At 40.9% G+C, this 17,924-nt stretch overlaps 1 protein-coding gene across 1 annotated transcript in view; it reads left to right on the forward strand.

Moving 5' to 3' along the window:
- Positions 1–17,924, forward strand: part of EXD1 (exonuclease 3'-5' domain containing 1) — a 30,444-nt gene extending 12,520 nt beyond the window's left edge. The window contains exons 7-11 of the mRNA XM_026848976.1: positions 2,302–2,406; positions 2,533–2,613; positions 6,683–6,826; positions 9,559–9,750; positions 16,892–17,924. Coding sequence (XP_026704777.1) covers positions 2,302–2,406; positions 2,533–2,613; positions 6,683–6,826; positions 9,559–9,750; positions 16,892–17,209 — 840 coding nt within the window. The 3' untranslated portion in view covers positions 17,210–17,924. The remainder of the gene's footprint in view (positions 1–2,301; positions 2,407–2,532; positions 2,614–6,682; positions 6,827–9,558; positions 9,751–16,891) is intronic.

The following is a 17,924-nucleotide window of genomic DNA, read 5'->3' on the forward strand; positions in this document are numbered from 1 at the left end:
ACAAGACTGTAGTGAAATTTGAGTAATAGGTAGTAACTGACTTTTTTTAATTCAAGTAGAAATGATATCTCTGGTGGCATCAAAGTATATTTATAGTGTGCATATATGCAGGGAAAGAGTGCAATGCACATGAGTTTGCAGTGGGTGGATGTAAACCTGCATCACTGTGTGTTGGTTGCTGTTTTCAGACTGCCACCAGTAACTAGGCGAAGGGTCAGTATTACTATTTAGTGAACATTGGTTTTTGTTTAGGAAGGGAACAACATGAGGATTTGTTGGCTTTTGCGGGGGAGAATTGGTTGTGTTGGTTTTGTAGGTGTTTGGAAACTCCAGACATGCCTAGACCTTTTTCTCTTAAGTCATGTATAGTAACGTAAGCGGACTTGATAGAAAAGCTTTGTTTCAGACCTTGGAGTCAATGATAGATTTATTATTAAATTTAATAGAATTTTTTAGATCCTGAGTTAGACCAGCAATACTATAGGTCCTCCATGCCATTTTGTTTTGCAGTAATATCAGTTGTGGTTTGGACTCTTATGGTAAATGTATTGCACATACAGAGGAAAAAGATTTTCCCCACAGGAAAAGATTTTACTGCTTACAGAGGAATCTAATGGTTGCTTGAAAAAGAAGCTGTTTTTTTTATTTCTGTTTATGCCCTCCTGTGTTACATATGCACTATAGGTTACTTTGTGTTAATTGTGTGAAAACTTTTTGTGTCTGAGAGCAACAGGTTTTTCTTTTGTGCCTTAGAAAATGAGTTCTGCTTTTTATCTGAAAGGAGCACCACCTTTATGTGATCTTAAGGAAGTTCCTAAAACCTACTTAGGAGAATTTCTTGGGGAGAGATCAGGGGAGTCTATATTCTGTAGTTACCTATAATCTCTGCTAAACCTATCGTTGATGTTTCTAGTTGTGGAATTTCCAGCTGTCTATTTGTAACTGAACTGATACTGTGTCTGTTCCTCTTGGATGAGTATATATATCTGAGATTCATTGTGGTTTGGGTTGTATTTACCTTTTTAAACATGGATCATGACTAGAAAAATCACAATTTACTATTTGTACCACTGCCTATCATTCTCTGGCACTGTTTATTTTATCCTTATTTTTTCCATTAGGTGCTGCACCTAAAACAGCAGCATGTTGTCAGTATAGCAGGAGAAGGTGTTAATTTGTGTCGTCATGGAAAACTCTCTTGGCTTGAGGTAAGAGGCAGATATTTCCCAAAATGTGCCACTAAACAGAGGCAGAACTGAGAAACATTTGGGGATGAGCCTATGTTTAAGACTCACTGATGTAACTGTTTTGGTAAGGGATATAATGTTCTTCAAGACAGATCGTAAAAGACCTGTTACAGAAAGAATTATGTCATTATAAGACAACATAATAATAATTACTGAACTTATATGTAATGTATACATTTGTATATGACAATGTATTTGGTTTGACATCTTTATATACATGTATATGGGTAGAGATACTACACTTGTCAGCTGTTACCTATTGAAAAACTGCAAGATCTAATCACAATGCCAATATAACGGAAGGAGTAAAATCCATCTAAAGAAGATAGAGTTTATTAATTAGCTGTGATATTATCAACATCTGAAAAGGAAGGGACCGAAAGGAGAATAGCTTAATATGTTAGCTCAAGATCATCTTAGTTAATTTTTAAATAGGTTTAAAAGTGAGTGTTTATCCGAAGCAAAAACTTGTGTGGGAGTTCATGCTTCAGTCCTAACTCATTTATGCAGAAGTAAGCGTCCACAAAATGTTTGCTTTGGTATGGCTAAATTGCTTTCAAATAACAGCTTTTGTTAAACCATAATGAATTTGAACATAGGCAAAACCTCAATTTTATATCCTGTTTGAAATGCTAGGATGGAAAATTATGTCCTTTATTTCTTTGGTAGTAGTCCTTGACAGTGAAAGGAATGTCATGGGCACAGGAATTTTGTTGGAAGTGGTTCTTTAAAAGTGGCACTATAATAAGTGTAGGAACTTATTTTAAGTATTGTGCATAGGGTTTGTTCTAGATATGTCTCAAAATCCTGTATTTAACTGTGTATAGTAGACTACTGGGTTGTTGTTTCTAATTATTGCAAGAGTCTTTGAGAATCTCTGGGAAAAACAAGACTTTTTTATGAATTAGCATTAAGGAAGCTAAACCTGGTCTCCCCACCATAAGCCTGTACACAGGAGTTTACGGCTTGTGGGCAACACTGCACTCTCTCCTACTTTCAAGTCCTTTGTTCTTCTGCCCCTCACTCATTTTCTCTGCAACTGAATTTTTTGTAGATAGCAACAGAGTGCCATATTTTTCTATTTGATATCTTCCTTCTGGGACCTCAGGCTTTCAAAAATGGATTACAAATGGTGCTGCAAGATAAAAACATTGTGAAGGTAAGGGTACAGGGTTTGTGTGAACATTTGTGGTGGCAGAGGTCATATACATATATAATGATCTACCTGCACAAAAAAAAGCTGCAGTTGGACACAAATTCATCTGACAGCTCTTGCTTGCTTCAGGTCATGCATGACTGCCGCTGGATCTCAGACTGCCTCTTTCACCAGTACGGTGTCCTTCTCTCCCATGTCTTCGATACACAGGTACTCTTCAAATACTTTGGTTGGGAACAAAAGTTTCAACAAAAGAAACTTCAGCCTTGTTCAGGGTATTCTTTCAGAGAAGGTTTAACATTACTAGAATGTGACAGTTGTTGAATCATGTAGTGGTTTTGTTCTACCTAAAAAAAACAGCAGGCAAGGCTGATAGTGTTTAGAGCCTTGTGTAGACTCATTTTAAAAGGTAGTAAACATCTAATATTAGAAGCAAGTTTAATGTGGTATTTTAAGATATATTAACTGGTCTTGATAAAACTTGGAACAACCTGAGGCTACTGTGACTTAAACAGCTGCCTGGACTTTACATTATTTGCTATTCTTTCTGCCCCTTTCACAAGTGTAGAAACAGATTCAGGCTACAGGTATCCAGCACTGGGAAGCACCTACTAATAAATGCAGTGGTGGAAATGAAAGAACAGGCCAGGTTACCACAAAAATCTGTTTTTGCTGGTGCTGGCCCAGGTAGTTGTGGTAGTTAATGTTGTGTGACTAAAAGGAGAATTAGAGCCTTTCGAGTGAAAAGAAAATAACACATTGGCTGTGATCTTTCATAATAGGCATGGATATGGTATGCATAGTTATGTATGACTTGTCCTTGCCTATATACTGACTTTTCATGTCAGATATAGACTGCCTATAGTAACTCTTCAAAGCTCTAATCTGGGTTGTGTAGTAAACTTAATAGACAGAGGTTTCTCTCAGTCCTCTTCTGATCTTAGTTTAGCCTTTTGCTCCTAACAATTATGTTATTCCATTACAGGTCAAATATCAGTGTCAGTGTTAAGTCTTGACTGCATGAAAAACATAGGGGTGAAAATTCCCACCAGTGCTCCAAACTGTACTGGCTAGAACATGTAACTGATACAGTGGAAATAACTAACCAGAACTATCCACCCTAGGGTCTGAGGTACACAGAATTGCACTCACTGTTCTGTTGTCTTGGTGTGAGCTGACATGCCTGCCTTTCTTGCACTGATAGATCTCTGGGCTTAGATTTAATTACTCTGATTTATTGGCCTGAATCCTACTTCTAATGTAAATAAACTGGTGAAGTAGTCTGGTTTTGGCTACCCTGTAGTGTACCTGATACTGTGGGATTAAGCTGTCTTGTATTGTATTGTCTGTACTGCTGGAGCAAATAACTGCGAGATATCACTGAGCAAACTCCCATAGATGCTTTTTGTGAAGCACTTCTTAAAGACAGCTTCCCAGTGTTGTTAAAATTGGACCAGACCATGTGCACAAGTGAGACTCTGCTTAAAAACACAGCAATGGAATGAAGAACTCTGGCTGAGATGGGATCCCACCTGCATAATTTGGAAGGCGTCACTTATCCCTGGTTTTGGCCAGTTGCTGCAACTTGTTTATTCCTTGCAATAAGCAACCTAATATAATTAACACATGTAGAGGATGGCAGTGAAAGGTTCACTGTCTTCTCCGCTGATGTTCTTATAGTACTTAAGCATCACCTGTTGAAGTAACCTTTAATGATAATGTTTGTGGAAGTCTGGTACTGCTGTTTCACAACTGACTGTCTTGGGGGGGCAGGGGGTGTCCCTGTTGGGCTATAGCAGCCTAAAAAGCTGTATAGTGAGTAGGCAGCTCGCTGTTGTCAGTGCTTACATCCCTGACATTGCCTTCTGGGACACTTCTGCATGCATCAGGAGGCTGGAGCATTCTCATGCTCTGAAATCCCTTCCTGCTGTAAAATGTTATTGATTGCATACCTGTGTACTACCAAAAGAAGTAATACAATTCTTCCTAGAGGTGTGTGCTGAAAGAATAAAGAAGAATGACTGCTTGAGACTTTCCATGAGACAGAGGTCTGTGCGGGGTTCAACCATAAAATGTACAAGTGAAGAAGTCCCTGTTGCTGTCTGGTTCCACAGATCAATGCACATCCACTACTCTTCAGTGTGTTGCAGTTTTTCTGCCCTTGAATCCAAGCCATTAGCATGCAGTGACTTTGGACAAAGATTTTCACACTGAAAACTAAAACATTGTTTTCATTGTGGGCAAGTTTATTCTATAACTCCCTTCATTCAGAGTAGACTCTTTATGAGTATTGATCACAAAGATGCTTTCATTTTTGTTTAAATATTTAAGTCTTCTCTCCTTGTTTGGAAAGCATTGAAGTTTTTTTTTCTGGGAACTGCCTCTCTAGCCATCTAGAAGAATGGAATATATTTCCATAGATTTGAACATCATTCTTGTTTTGACTTTGAGTAAAAGTAACTGATTGCTTGAGAAGTTCTTTCCTGAGGTTCCACTTCATCTGCATTTGGCCACTGAGAGTAAAAAGCCAGAGAAAGTTTTAGTGGTCAGAAGTACAATACAAAGGGCTGTTTAGTAATGAGTGATGGGAACTTCCTCTTTACCTAGGGATTTGTGTCTATAATCTGGTGAAGGTCAGCTTTACCTGGATCTTCTCCATTTTAATTTCTTCAGTGAACTCATCAGTTTGAATTGTTGTAGTTCCTTTCTCCAGGTATGTTTCCTGCCACTTTGCAGCTGGTGGTTGTAGACTTCTTTGGACTGCAGCAAGGTAGTCGGCCTCGCAGAAGTACAAGCAGTCCTAGTTTCTCCATCCTGCTTCTGAGCATAGGAGGTCTGACATTTCTTTCCTTAGTTCAAATTGCTTGGTCTACTTGTGCTCTAACGTTTTGCATTTTCTTCATAATCTTTCTATAATCTTTTATTCCTTGGAAATTCAGTAAATGGACTGGCTTGGCACTTTCTTCTCGTAGGCTTAGCAAATACATGGCTTCTATCCCAGAGAAGGCTGCAGAGATTAGCTATTTAGCTGATGCCTTAGTGGCAGCCTTAGTCGTTAAATCATACCAGCTTGTTTGCCTTTGCTGTTGGTCAGGGAGAGATTTGGTTTTTCCCCCAGAGACTTTATAGGGAAGTAGGAATGGGGGTTTGGTTTTGGAATTTACCCTAACTATAAGAGGCCAGAAGAGGTCAGTTACAATTCTGTGGTCGCTATTGCAGGGGCTGAGCTGGTGCTGCCAAGCACTATGTGGTCTGGTCTGGGTAGCACATGGGCAGTGTGTAGCGGGACAGCTCCAACAGTGGCTTCAGCTGTAACCTTTGCAGTAAAACGGGCGGCCTGTAAGCTCATGGTTTTGTTGGTGGGATTGTGGATGCTTGTGTTGTGTGTGACTCAGGGTTTCTCAGGAGGGAGTAGTAAGAATAAAAGAAGGGCTATGAGAGGTCAGTGGGGACTTCAGGGAACCAAAATGGGAATCTGTGCTTTTGAGTAGCAGAGGAAGTCTCAAAAGGGAACAGACGGATAGTTTGTTCTAATGACAGATAGCTAGTTTCAGATTTGGAGTGTGTGGATGCAGGCTTTTTAGTTATTCCTCTCTGTTACCCTGGTGAGTGGACTCTTTTCCAGGTTTCCCTGTTCCATAGTCTTCTCTCTGCACCTGTTGCAATAGTCCTTCTCATCTTTATGTTCCCTGGTTAGGGACAAGCGTCAGGGCTGTTCCAGCTCTTACTGTAAAAGGGATGAAACCAGGAGGAGGAATGAGCAAACACCATGCCACACGGTCACTGCTGGAGGCTGTTGTCTGCTTTCCTTCTGGCTCTGTATGCTGTCAAAGATGACTCTTACCAGCAAAATCAGGTTTTAGGCACAAAGTCTTTGACAATTTGCATATTCTTTTATCATGTTTTCCTTACATTGCATCAATGGTTGGGGTAAAAGGCAAAGCCATAAATATCCTGGGGAAGTATCACTGTATGTTTAGTCTCTTCTGATACTGTTCCTAACCACCTGCTGTCTGGAGACGAGAGTACTGGGCTAAAAGGAACCTTAGCCTAATAGAACATATATAAGTCATTCTTAAAACTTAATTTAACCTTTTATGTAACTTAACAGCTTTAAGGAGTCAGATTACTAGCTTTGCAACTGCATGCAGTCAAAATGAGGATTAATTTGTTTGCAGTGTGCTTTACTTTTAATATGCATTCCCACTGTCAAACCTCCACATTGTTTGCTTTGGGTTAACGGACGCTGGTCATGGCCTATCGATCCCTTCCATCACAGGTTGCTGATGCTCTGCAGTTCTCAATGGCAACAGGTGGCTTCCTTCCGCACCGTGTCTGCACGTTACAGGAGTGTTTGATGCAGCACTTGAAGATACCTTCCAAACGGGATGTCATCATGAAGCACGGGCAGCAGATGGCCTCAGTGAGTGATTCAGTGAGGCACATTCTGAAGACTCTGTTGTGAGCTGTGCTTTGCCCATCTTAAGATGTTTCTACCAGGTTTTTTAAGAGCATGGCACTGTGCAGTCGTCAAATTCCTGTAACTAAGGACATTTTGTAACACTGACTTGGGAAACAGATGCAAGCTTTGGTTGGCATCAGTAATTGTCCTGGTATTTCCTAATAGCTCATTTGAAACTGGGGTTTTGAAGAACCATAAAGCTTGTACAATAGAGGATATATATAACTTGGGTAAAAAGTGTTCCAGATATATTTGACTAATTCTGAAACCTAGTTCCAACAGAACAAGTTGGTTAAAATGAATTTTGAATCAAGTGGGGAAAGAGGAAACTTCTATTGTCAGCACTATTAGCATGAACAAATGAGAGTAGCAATTTTTTTTTCTTGCATGTGCAGCTCAGCAGCATTTGCCAAATCATTGTTCTCTATTGTCTTCAGTTTTGTTAATCTTTCAGATGGGGACAAGCAAGGGAAAACTTAATGGGCCAGGAGCTCCTAAGATCTGGGGAATGTAAGCTTGATAAATAGATTAAGACTAGATTATTTCAGTTGCTAGGGACCTAAAATGATCATCTAGTCCAACCTGCCTGACCACTTCAGGGCTGACCAAGTTAAAGCATGGTATTAAGGGCACTGTCCAGGGTTTAACCACCCTCTTGGTAAAGAAATGGTTCCTGGTGTCCAGTCCAAACCTTTGAACCATTCCCGTGTGTCCTACCACTGGATCTGAGGGAGAAGAGCTCAGCACCTCCCTCTCTACTTACCCTCCTCAGGAGGCTGTAGAAAGCCGTGAGGTCGCCCCTCAGCCTCCTTTTCTCCCAGGTAGACAAGCCCAATGTCCTTAGCGGCTCCTCACAGGACATTCCTTTCAGCCCTTTCACCAGCTCTGTTGCCCTCCTCTGGAGCCATTCAAGGCCCTTCTTGAATTGCGGGGCCCAGCCCTGCACACAGGGCTCCAGGGGAGGCCACGCCGCTGAATCCAGCGGGATAATCCCCGCTGGGGACCAGGGGGTTCTACTTACTGTGTGTGACGCACACCAGGGGCCGCTTTGTCCTCGTGGCTGCCGGGGCACACGGCTGCCTCCCAGTGAGCCTGCTGCCCACCCGCACCCCCAGGTCCCTTCTGCAGGGCTGCTCTCCAGCCACTCCTTTCCGAATTTATACTTGTGCTTGGTGTTACTCCATCCCAGGTGCAGAATCTGGCATTTCAGATTGTTAAATTTCATCCTATTAATCGCAGCCCAATGCTCCAGTTTATCTAGATCCCTCTGCAAGGTCTCTTCTCCTTTGAGAGAGTCAACAGCACCTCCCAGTTCGGTATCATCAGCAAACTTGCCAGTGGTGCATCCAACTCCTGAACCCAGATTGCTTATAAATATATTGAACAGAGCTGGCCCTAGAGTTGAGCCCTGAGGAACACCACTGGTGACTGGTCACCGGCCAGGTGTAGCCGCATTCACTACAACCCTTTGAGCTCTACCCTTCAGCTCAGTCTTCACAGAGCGCCCCATGAACCCACTCATCCTACAGTAGGACAACTTGTCCAGAAGGTTGCTGTGAGGGACCATATCAGAAACCTTACTAAAATCCAGAAAAACTAAGTCCACTGCCTTCCCTTCATCCACTAGGCAGGTGACCTTATCATAGAAGGACATCAAATTATTTAAACAAATAATATATAAATATGCTAGTGCCAGTTGTGGCATATTTTTGCTGGATTTTTAATCACCTGATTTTACTTTTTCAGGGGTGGGGGAAAAGACTTGCAAAGAAGCTATTAAATATGAGAACTAGATACCTAATGAGACCTCACTATATAGGCAGGATTTCACTACTGAATAAGAACAATCTCCTACCAGAGCATTTTCTTCTCCCTTCACACTGGTCTTAGAACTTCCTGAGTAAATTTGAGTGGTTTTGCAGTGCCTGTTCATAGACTTAAAATCTTTCTCAAAAGCATGGATTAGATGTTATTTGATATTGCTATAATAGCTACTCAGTGAAACCTCTAATTTGAACACAGCTGTATTTTTGTATAAGTTTTGGAATTCTAATGGTGTCTCTCAAAGTTTCAATTTAGAGAATTCTCTATGGCAAGTCTAAGCCAAGTGACACTATTCCTTCCTTAGTTTACCAGACCAAATCCTCTTGTCTGAAGACTAAAAGTAGAAAACGGCTGTGTAATACGTATGTAGTAACTATACCAGTGTAAGCCACTCTGTAGTGACAGTTTTGCTCAGGGTATCATGGTCATGCTGCTTAACTGGGGCTTATTTTCATGTTCTGGTTCCAGTTTTAATGGCTGAAGATGTTACTATTCCCAGCTGCTTCCCTGGCTCCTTTGATGGGAGGGGTTTTTTCCCACTTCAGATCCTTCAGCTCAGCTGTTAGGAATCCAACCTAGTTTCAGGGATAGGTGAGAGAGAAAGTAGCATTAAATGCTGGAATAGGTGTGTGTTGGTTTTTCGTTTGTTTGGGCTTTTTGAAAATGCAGTCCCTCCTCCCAGACTCCTTCATCTTTAACATGCACAGGCTTATTATACACAGATGGCTTTGGAAGCTGCAAGCATTCAGTAGCACTAAAAATAGACATCAGCATTGGGAGGTACATTGTAAACTATGGAAGAATGTGATTAAAAGCTTTGTTAACACTTTTGCTTAAATAACTGTTTTCATTTGCATTGGGATATATAGGAGAATCCTGACATATGGTTCTTGAGACCCTTTCCAGCTTCTCTGCTGAAAGCCCTTGCTCTGAAGGCTATGTATCTTCTGCTGCTCCGCCCACCTCTAATGGATAAATTGATGTCTGACCTAACAGCTGTAGTAACTGATTATTTAAATGCTTATCAGACTAGGTCTGGAGATCACCTTGAGAGCATAAAGGTAGGTATGTCTTTGCTTGTTTTGCTGGTTAGTGATTGGATTGAAGGCTCTGATGGATAAACTCTGGAGAAGTTTATCAGCAGCTTCCTTTTCTGCAACTGTACACCCTGCTTGATGTGGCAGGTTCCCTGTGTGCAGGAAGAGAAGTGTCTGTCTCTACTTGGCTGCATTTCATGTTAATCCATTAGCACAAACCCACCTCAAGCTAGTTTTGTGGATGGTGAGCTGCAGCTGTTAAGGCACAAGCACATGTGTCCTCTGTTCACTCTCATCTGAGACTGGGCTCAACAGGAGCTCTGTATACGCAAGGGCACAAAGAGGGACAGGCGGTTGTGAAGTGTTGGTAGCTGGAGCTGCCAGAGTTGCTTTGTTTTGGTAAAAGCATTTAGTCTCCAAATCTTGTTTTCTTTTTCTCCTATTCTGTCTTCACTACTGAGCTCTTTTGCATATACTGACTGTTTCCGAGTAATGTTGTCTCTTGTTGGCCAAAGATTTTTATTTCTGTAAAAGCATCTCTGAGTTAACTTGTCTTCCTACGTAACAAAAAAATAAGTAACATTTTTCACCTTTGGTTACACAGAACCAGTAGTATTTCATGCCCGGATACCTTGGAGTGTGGCTCTTGGATGGTGGATGCTTGTGTAATTGCCAGTTAATTTTTAAAATAGGGGTGGAAAAATCAGATTTTTGGTTAAAGAGCTTGACTTCCTCCAGTAGTGGAAAGAAAATGTCGATTTAAACCAAACAAGCCATGGTATTGGTGTGGTCTTTCTCTCTCTTCTCAATGAAAAAATCATAGGAGGGTTTGCAATAACTATGTAAGATACTGCTGGTATTTAATTCAGCTGAGAAGTGAATGGTCAAACATCTTCCATCACAAAGAGACTGAACTAACATGGTTAAATCCTGTTACTGCCTCACTTTTGCAGTTGTAAATGTCTTGAAATATTTATTAGGAAAAGAAAATGCAGGTCTGTCTTCATGGAAGAAGTTGTCTTATTCTTTGCCCTGATTTAACAAAGCACTCGAGCACAGAGTTGAATCCTTTGGGAATTACTTAAGGGCTCAGACCAGTAAATCCCATTATTGAGGATTTAGGAGATTAGTTTAGATAACCACAAGAGGTCATAGTTGCTTCACAGATGGAAGAAATGAGGTCATAGCTGAAAACCTTTTCTTTATAGAGGAGACCTGCCAAAAAAAAAAAAAAAAAGGTTGTTCATAGTTCATGGAAAAAAAAAAATGAGCTTGACTTCTGAATTTCCAGTGTGAAATGCATGTAAAGTAGGCATGACACTAGGGAAAAGAACATTCTGTTAAAGTGGAAAGAGTACAAATTCTGTTTTGCGTTGGGCGATTTGTTTGTAGATTTTTTTTTTTTAAAGTGGTACTCAGTTTACTGAAGACAATCCTTTTGTAAATCCATTTATTCTGTAAGATTAGCCAAGGAATTAATTTGATCCTGAGCATTTCAAATGGCATTTTGAAGATCTATTTAATATCACATCTAATAATCATACTTCCTGCAGTTGCTTTAGAGATCTTGTAGTATGGACACTAAAAATAGCCATTTTCATCATCATTTCACTGTTAGTCATTTTCTGTTGTTTCTATATCTTGTGAGAAGATCACACAAATGAAAGTTTCTTATACTTTATTTAAAATTTGTTTGCAGTGCATATTTAAACTCCAAATAAGGAGTTTGGTTTAGTTAAATCTGGTCTGTGACTTCGGTTTCTTCACTAAGTAAACAAAGTTAATTTTAAGGGAATCCTTTGCAAGTTGATGAGTTTCAGCTAAATCTGTATTAAGGAAAAAAAAGGCTAAAAAAAAATAATCTTTCTTTGTGCAACTACTAGGCTTTCTGGCTAAGTCTGTATTAATTCCCTGAACCAAAAAGCCTTTGTACAGATCTGATTCTCAGAATGAAGTAATACTCAAGATACCACCACCCCCCCATTTATTCTAGTGCTTTTTCGTGGATATGCAGAAATAAAATCTATCTGTCACTAAGGTCTGTGTTATGCCTTCTGTGTACTTTGTGAAGCTACATTTGAAAGTTACCTAGAAAATGCTTTTACTGGACTACTTTACTTTTTATTTTACTGGACTATTTTACTTTTTTACACTGACCAGTTCCAATTTCCACTTGTATTCCACCTTTGGACCCTTGATGAACAGCAATCTGGTACAATGGGCTTGAATTCATCTTGAAGCCAGTCTCCAGCAGCTACACTGGAGTCCTGTGCTTGACAGCTGTGTTCTCCAGACAGGATCTGGTGCACTTCCAACACGGCTTCAGCAGAAGTAATGGTTCTTCTTGGATTCTGAAGTGAATACCTGTGACAGGGAAACATTTTGGAAACCTGAAATATGTTATCTACTGTGCTCTCTCCATGCTGGAGAACTGGAAGAGGTGCCTCTGTTGCTGAAGCAGGACTGCAGCAAAGCCAAAGACAATAAATGCTCCAGGGCTGGCTGTAAAGATACCTTGCGCTACTTCCGCTTCTAAATTGGAAGGTGGACGTAATTCATGAGTGAACAGGAACCATCTGTTCTTCCTGAGTGAAGAGGAACCATCAAGCATTTACTTGAAAGTTGTGGGAGTGAAAGTCACTAGGCAAGAGAGTCTTCAAGTTAGCATGGCCTCTTTGATTTACAGGCACTTGGAGAAGGTGACCTGATCTGGAAGCTGACTAACTTACATCACTCCATGTAAGGAAGCCTCTTCTGGGCCCTACTCTGTTCTGTTTTAGTTTTTGGATTGTGCTCCCTGAACAGAACCGCCAGGTCTTCAGCCTTTTGACAAAGGGAAAGTTAGTTATGCAGACATGCCTTCTGCAGTGCCTCTGGGCTACAGAGGTGTTTGAATATATCATACCTGACCAGAGCAATGAAGGGAGCCATGCTTTCCTGGCTGCTTCTGTTTCCTCTGATCTTACTGAGTGACATCATGTCGCAGAAGAATGCTTTTTTTCCTTCTCTCATTCCCCCAAACTTACAGCAGTCCCATGTAAACTATACTTGCAGAACAAGTACACGGATACAGACAGTTTCCATCATGAGACTTCATTAAAAATGAAGTGCTGAAGCTGGATGGAATACATAGCCACATTCCTTCCCAGCTCCAGCTGTCACATGTTGAATCACAGCTCCTGGTTCAGGGTTTACTACACTGAACTTCAGCTTGGACTAGCACTAGTAACATCCTCCTGATCTTTCCTGGGTCTCTGCCACATTTAGAAGTTCATAGTGCTAATGGCTTTTGTGTGTAGTAACAGTATTAGGATATACTTGGTGAAAAGATGCTTTGGCTTTCCAGTCCAAGGTTGCCTGTGAATTGAATAATGCTGAGTAATGACCAATAACATTGAATAATGATTACTGGGGCAGTTACCTACTCTCTCATTCTCTTGTTGAATTGTGGAGTTCAGCCTCTGGGAGCAGATCCAGACCAGTATCTTCTCCTCTTGGAAACAGCAGCAAGGAAAAGTGAATACACATAATCATGGAGCAAAAGCCAAGCCTGTTTGTTTGCCCTCATGGATCACTGCATCCACTGAGAGTTGAGGAAAGACAACTGTGAGTAAGGCTGATGAAGGTAACTGTCGCCACCCTTCCTTGGGCTCTCTGTGCCCAGCTTCTGCAGTCAGTTTTCCATATGCATCTCCCTCAGTGAGAAGTTTCTGTGTGTTCTAGCAGGCCCCCATTAGTGGGAGAATACAGGAACCACTTTCTGGCTAAATGCACAGCTCCTGCTAGGGTCATATCATCCATGTGGCCTTCAACATATTCAGAAATGCTTGATCTGAGATTTACGCATAATTACACGTGCCAGTGTCTGATTTTGCCTTGTTTCTTCAACATGCATGACTGGTGGGGGTTTTGATTTGTTCCAGGGTTTTTCAACAGAAGCTTGTACTTTCCTTTTACTTAAGACAAGTTTTCATAATATGATGGGAACAAAATCTTATGTTATCAGAGGCCATGGTTAAGCTGGCAGAAATGGAGATGAATGGCAGTTTATTGCTTTCACAGCAATAAACTGGCAAGAACTGAGCAAGCAGCAGTATTTTGTGCAAATAGTATGTTTGAGCCTTTGACTTAGATGTCATAGTTCTTGTGAGCAATTGCAGTGGTCACTGGTGCTAGTCCTGATTTCACCTTTCAGCCATCTTTTCTTCCCCTTGATCCCTCTGAAATGGAAATGGTAAAGAAACATAGTCCTTGTGGTCAGCCAGTGGGCAGCTCCTCCAGCAAGAGTTCGACCTTGCTTCTGAACAGCCAAACACATTCTTCTGTCATTTGGTAGTTGTTACAGCAGTAACAGAAGATGTACTGAGGAGCTGGCCCATGAGCTGGTACGTCAGGGAGACATGCTGTCAAGGTGGCATGATGCAACTCCATGGATTAGAGGTTCCTTCAGGAAAGGGTTGCAGCAAAGATGGGTATCATGCACCCTAGCAGTAAAGTATTGCCAGTGGTCCACAGCAGCCAAAAATTATAAAACAACACCCTTGTTGACGTAGTTGACTGGGAAAAGAGAATGTAGAAAAGGGGGGTGGTGGTGGTGGTAATGAAATAAAAAGAAAGGCTTCTCACTGATCCTGACAGATTTGGAAATGTATGATGACACTTTCTGTTGTTTCTTGTGCCACTACCTGCAAGTAGTAGTTGAGTCTTCTGAATAGTGGACACTTCCTCTTAAGCAACTGGCTTTTTACCCACAAAGCAGATGCAAAACAGTAACTTCTGATCCCCAGCGCTTAATTATCAAAACCCTCAGCTTCCCTATTCAGCATCTTTCTCAAACTGATCATCTTCCTTACTGCTTTGGGGGAGAATTTGACACAAACTTCCCTTCCTGAAGGTCTCTGCCGTTTCAGTGTTTTCAGCGTAACTGTCTGGCAGGAGTAATTGTTCTTATGGATGCAGACATCAAGTAAAATAGGTTTCTGTGCTTCTGCAGCTCTGTCACGAGGAGGGAGCTGGTAAAGAAGCTGTATGTGCTAAATTTAAAACTCTCCTTGTAGATTCATATTGTGGTGGTGGTGGTATTATGTTGCTAGGTACTTGGAAATGCAGCTGCGTTTTGATGTTTAGGACTTAAATTCAGAGAAGCAAATGCAGCCTTGGAACCCATCAGTATAAAAAAGCAGATGTTCTCCTAGAAGCACAGTCCTTTCTTGTTTGGGTGGTGAGCGTTCACAAGCAGAGCTCTGGTACGGCAGGGGCGTTGCACGCTCCTGTGCAGCAGAGTTGGTTTCCCAATGCACTTAAGGTAAAGGTGCAGTGAGTGTATAATACCAGACAAGATGTTCAGGACATGTGATGGTATAACCACTGCTCTCTGTCTAAATACAACTGCATGCCTGAGCCAGAAGTTTTCCTAATTGGCAGGTGAGTTGGGACCGCACACAATGCGTATTAATCATTATGAACATACAGCCCGAATTTTCGTGCAGCTTCGCTTTAAATGGTTTAGGGTGTGGACTACCTCTCGCTGTAGGATACGGTAGATACGGTAGCAGTTAGGAAGCTGGATGTACGTTCTTCTGGTTAAACAGAACTGAAGGTAGGGTGTTTTGAAGTAAGTGCTTGCTCTGCTTTTTTTCTGTAATCCTGTCTGAATTATTTAGCCTTCCTCTGGATCTGTGCAGACTTTTAGATGCAGGTTTTTGAGGCATGGCTTCCCTTTACAGATGTCATGGTAACTCTCTTCCAGTGCATCGCATCTGTATACCCTCTCATTCTATTCTTAGTGTTTCTACCAGTTTCTGCTCATACAGACATTTGACTTAGCAGCGTGTTCCTTCCTGTATCTTTCCTGGGACCTCCTTTAAACCATCTTCCAGTCCCTGGGTATCAAGGCAGGTTTTAAGCAAGATATTATAGTTCAGCTTTCTTCCACTGTTCAGGAATTTTGGGTCAAATCCATCTTGCTGTTTGTATTTCAAGTATTGGTATTAAGTATTTATGGGACAATCTGAAATACATTCTGGGTATATAATGAGTGTTTTTGGTACGGGAATCTCTGCATTTTTTTCATGATGAATGTAGAACAGAAAAAATGTGTGGTTTACAGTGCTGCTTTTGTATTCTGATCGCTTGGCCCTGCAGCTTGGTCAACATTTTGTGCTCCTCTCATCTTTGAAAATTTTTTCTATTATTTCTGTTATATTTTTGATAAATACTAATAAAATTATTCTGTCATGCCCTTTGTTTGTTCCGTAACTTCATCCTTACTATTTTCTTCACTTGGATGTGTCTTTGCTTTCCTGAAGGATGCTTACTTCATAGTCTCTATCCCCCTAACCTGTAGTCCTGCCAATTTCCTTTCACCTTTCTGTGATCTTTTGCTGTTAGGTAATGTTTGCTCTATGCTGCTTGTATGTTGTCTTCATGCTACGTGCTAGGATTGAATTTGCTTGGCTGCCTCTTACTACTTTCATCAAGCTCCCTTATTTGTGTATGTCTTCTTTCTACAGCTGAATGCAACTGTGGATTTTTTTGTGTTGTTCCTATAAAGATGGTGGGCATTGCAGCCCCCTTTAAGGGACAGATCCTTGCATGGAGTATTTTGGACAATGTCCCATGCACTGCTCAGAATGAAATCAAGGAGTGTATCAACTTTCACATACTTCCAAGGCCACTGTTTCACTGATTTGTTAGCTATGTTGGCTTTTTCCATGTAAGTGGTTGTGGGGTTTTTTTAGCTATAAGATACAATACCATGGTTTTAAATGAAAAGCTGTGAAAGCTGCCTTTGAGTGGCTCCTAGAAGCAACCATGAACTGGTTATCCCTCTTTTGGGAGTTTTCAACAACTTCATGGTGCAAAGGTTCCTCAGGAGACATCTAAAATCCATATGTGAAGTATTAAATCTTGAAGATCTTAATAATAAAGGGGTAAACAATAAATGCAAGAAAGGGTGGGGGGGGGAACTTTTTTCCCCTGAGGTATTCTTTGGGTAAGCAGGTAGTTGATAGATTCCATGGATCCATGAGATGATCCATGAGAGATGATTGTTCTGTTCCATTTGCTAATTACAGAGGGAGCTCTTACAAGCAAAGGTAGAGCATGTGTATACACATGTATTGATTTGATTTCTTTTCTGTTTCTTTTCTTTTTTCCTTATCAGCCCACTTGCATGGAGCTGCCACAGGAGCTGCGTCAGCTGGCAGACATCCAGAAGCTGCGAAGGGAGAAAGCAATCAAAGACTACAGAATGAATGAGGATGGTCTTCTGATAAGACCAGCCGTGGAATTAAAAGAGAGAAACGATCCATGGAAGGATAAAAACTACAGAGATGACAGGGACTGCCTTCCCACAAATAAAGCAGTGTCTCAAATGACAGCCTTCTACGATCGGGATGTAGTTCATCAAGAAAAGTCTGAAAATCAAAACCAAGTGCTGAATCTGTGGAAGAATCTTATACCAACCTCAGGCGGGCTGTAAAAATCTAATATCTGATACAGATGACTCAATAAGCTCATACTGGGTATCCAAATGAAAAAAGGGGCTGTTGCCCCTGCAGAAGTGTCAGACAAAAGCTCCTTTCTTTACAATAACAGGTAAACTCATTGTTGAATGGAAATAATGATGGGTTTTCTTTAGAAGGAAGTTCCTTCTGTGTCTGACTGTTCTTCTTGAGGTCTATTTTTGAGATCCATGTTTTTCAAAAGCTATTTTTAATTTTAAAACAGTGACTGTTGTTCTTGCATCGTTATCAGACCAATGTCTTAAATTGTATTGGTTCTTTTGTTACCTGTTGCAGATACGCAAAACTCTTATTCAATATGTGAACAGGGGAGCTTATAAAATGCCTGTTCATTGAGATTAGAAGGGGTTTGCTTGGAAAAATTAATAGACCTGGCTAACCTGTATGGGCTTGGTTTATATACAGATAAGTCTCTTGGCATAGCTATATAAGTCTTTCATAGGACAGTGAAAAGATCACACCCTAATGAACCACTATGCTGGCAAAAACAGCAAAGCAGTGTGCTAATAAAAAGGACTTTTCTGCCAAGTCAGAGTTACTTTAGGCTGAGAAAAGAAGCTTCCCGCTGAAAGTTGTTTGCTGCTGTTTGTCAGCACTGCTGTTTCAAATTCGGGTAGATAAGGCTGTAACACTGATGTTGTGTGTATATAGGCAAGCATGTATAAATGGGGG

The sequence above is a fragment of the Athene cunicularia genome (assembly GCF_003259725.1).
Source record: "Athene cunicularia isolate RWA chromosome 5 unlocalized genomic scaffold, athCun1 chr5_part1, whole genome shotgun sequence".
Lineage (NCBI taxonomy): Eukaryota > Metazoa > Chordata > Aves > Strigiformes > Strigidae > Athene > Athene cunicularia.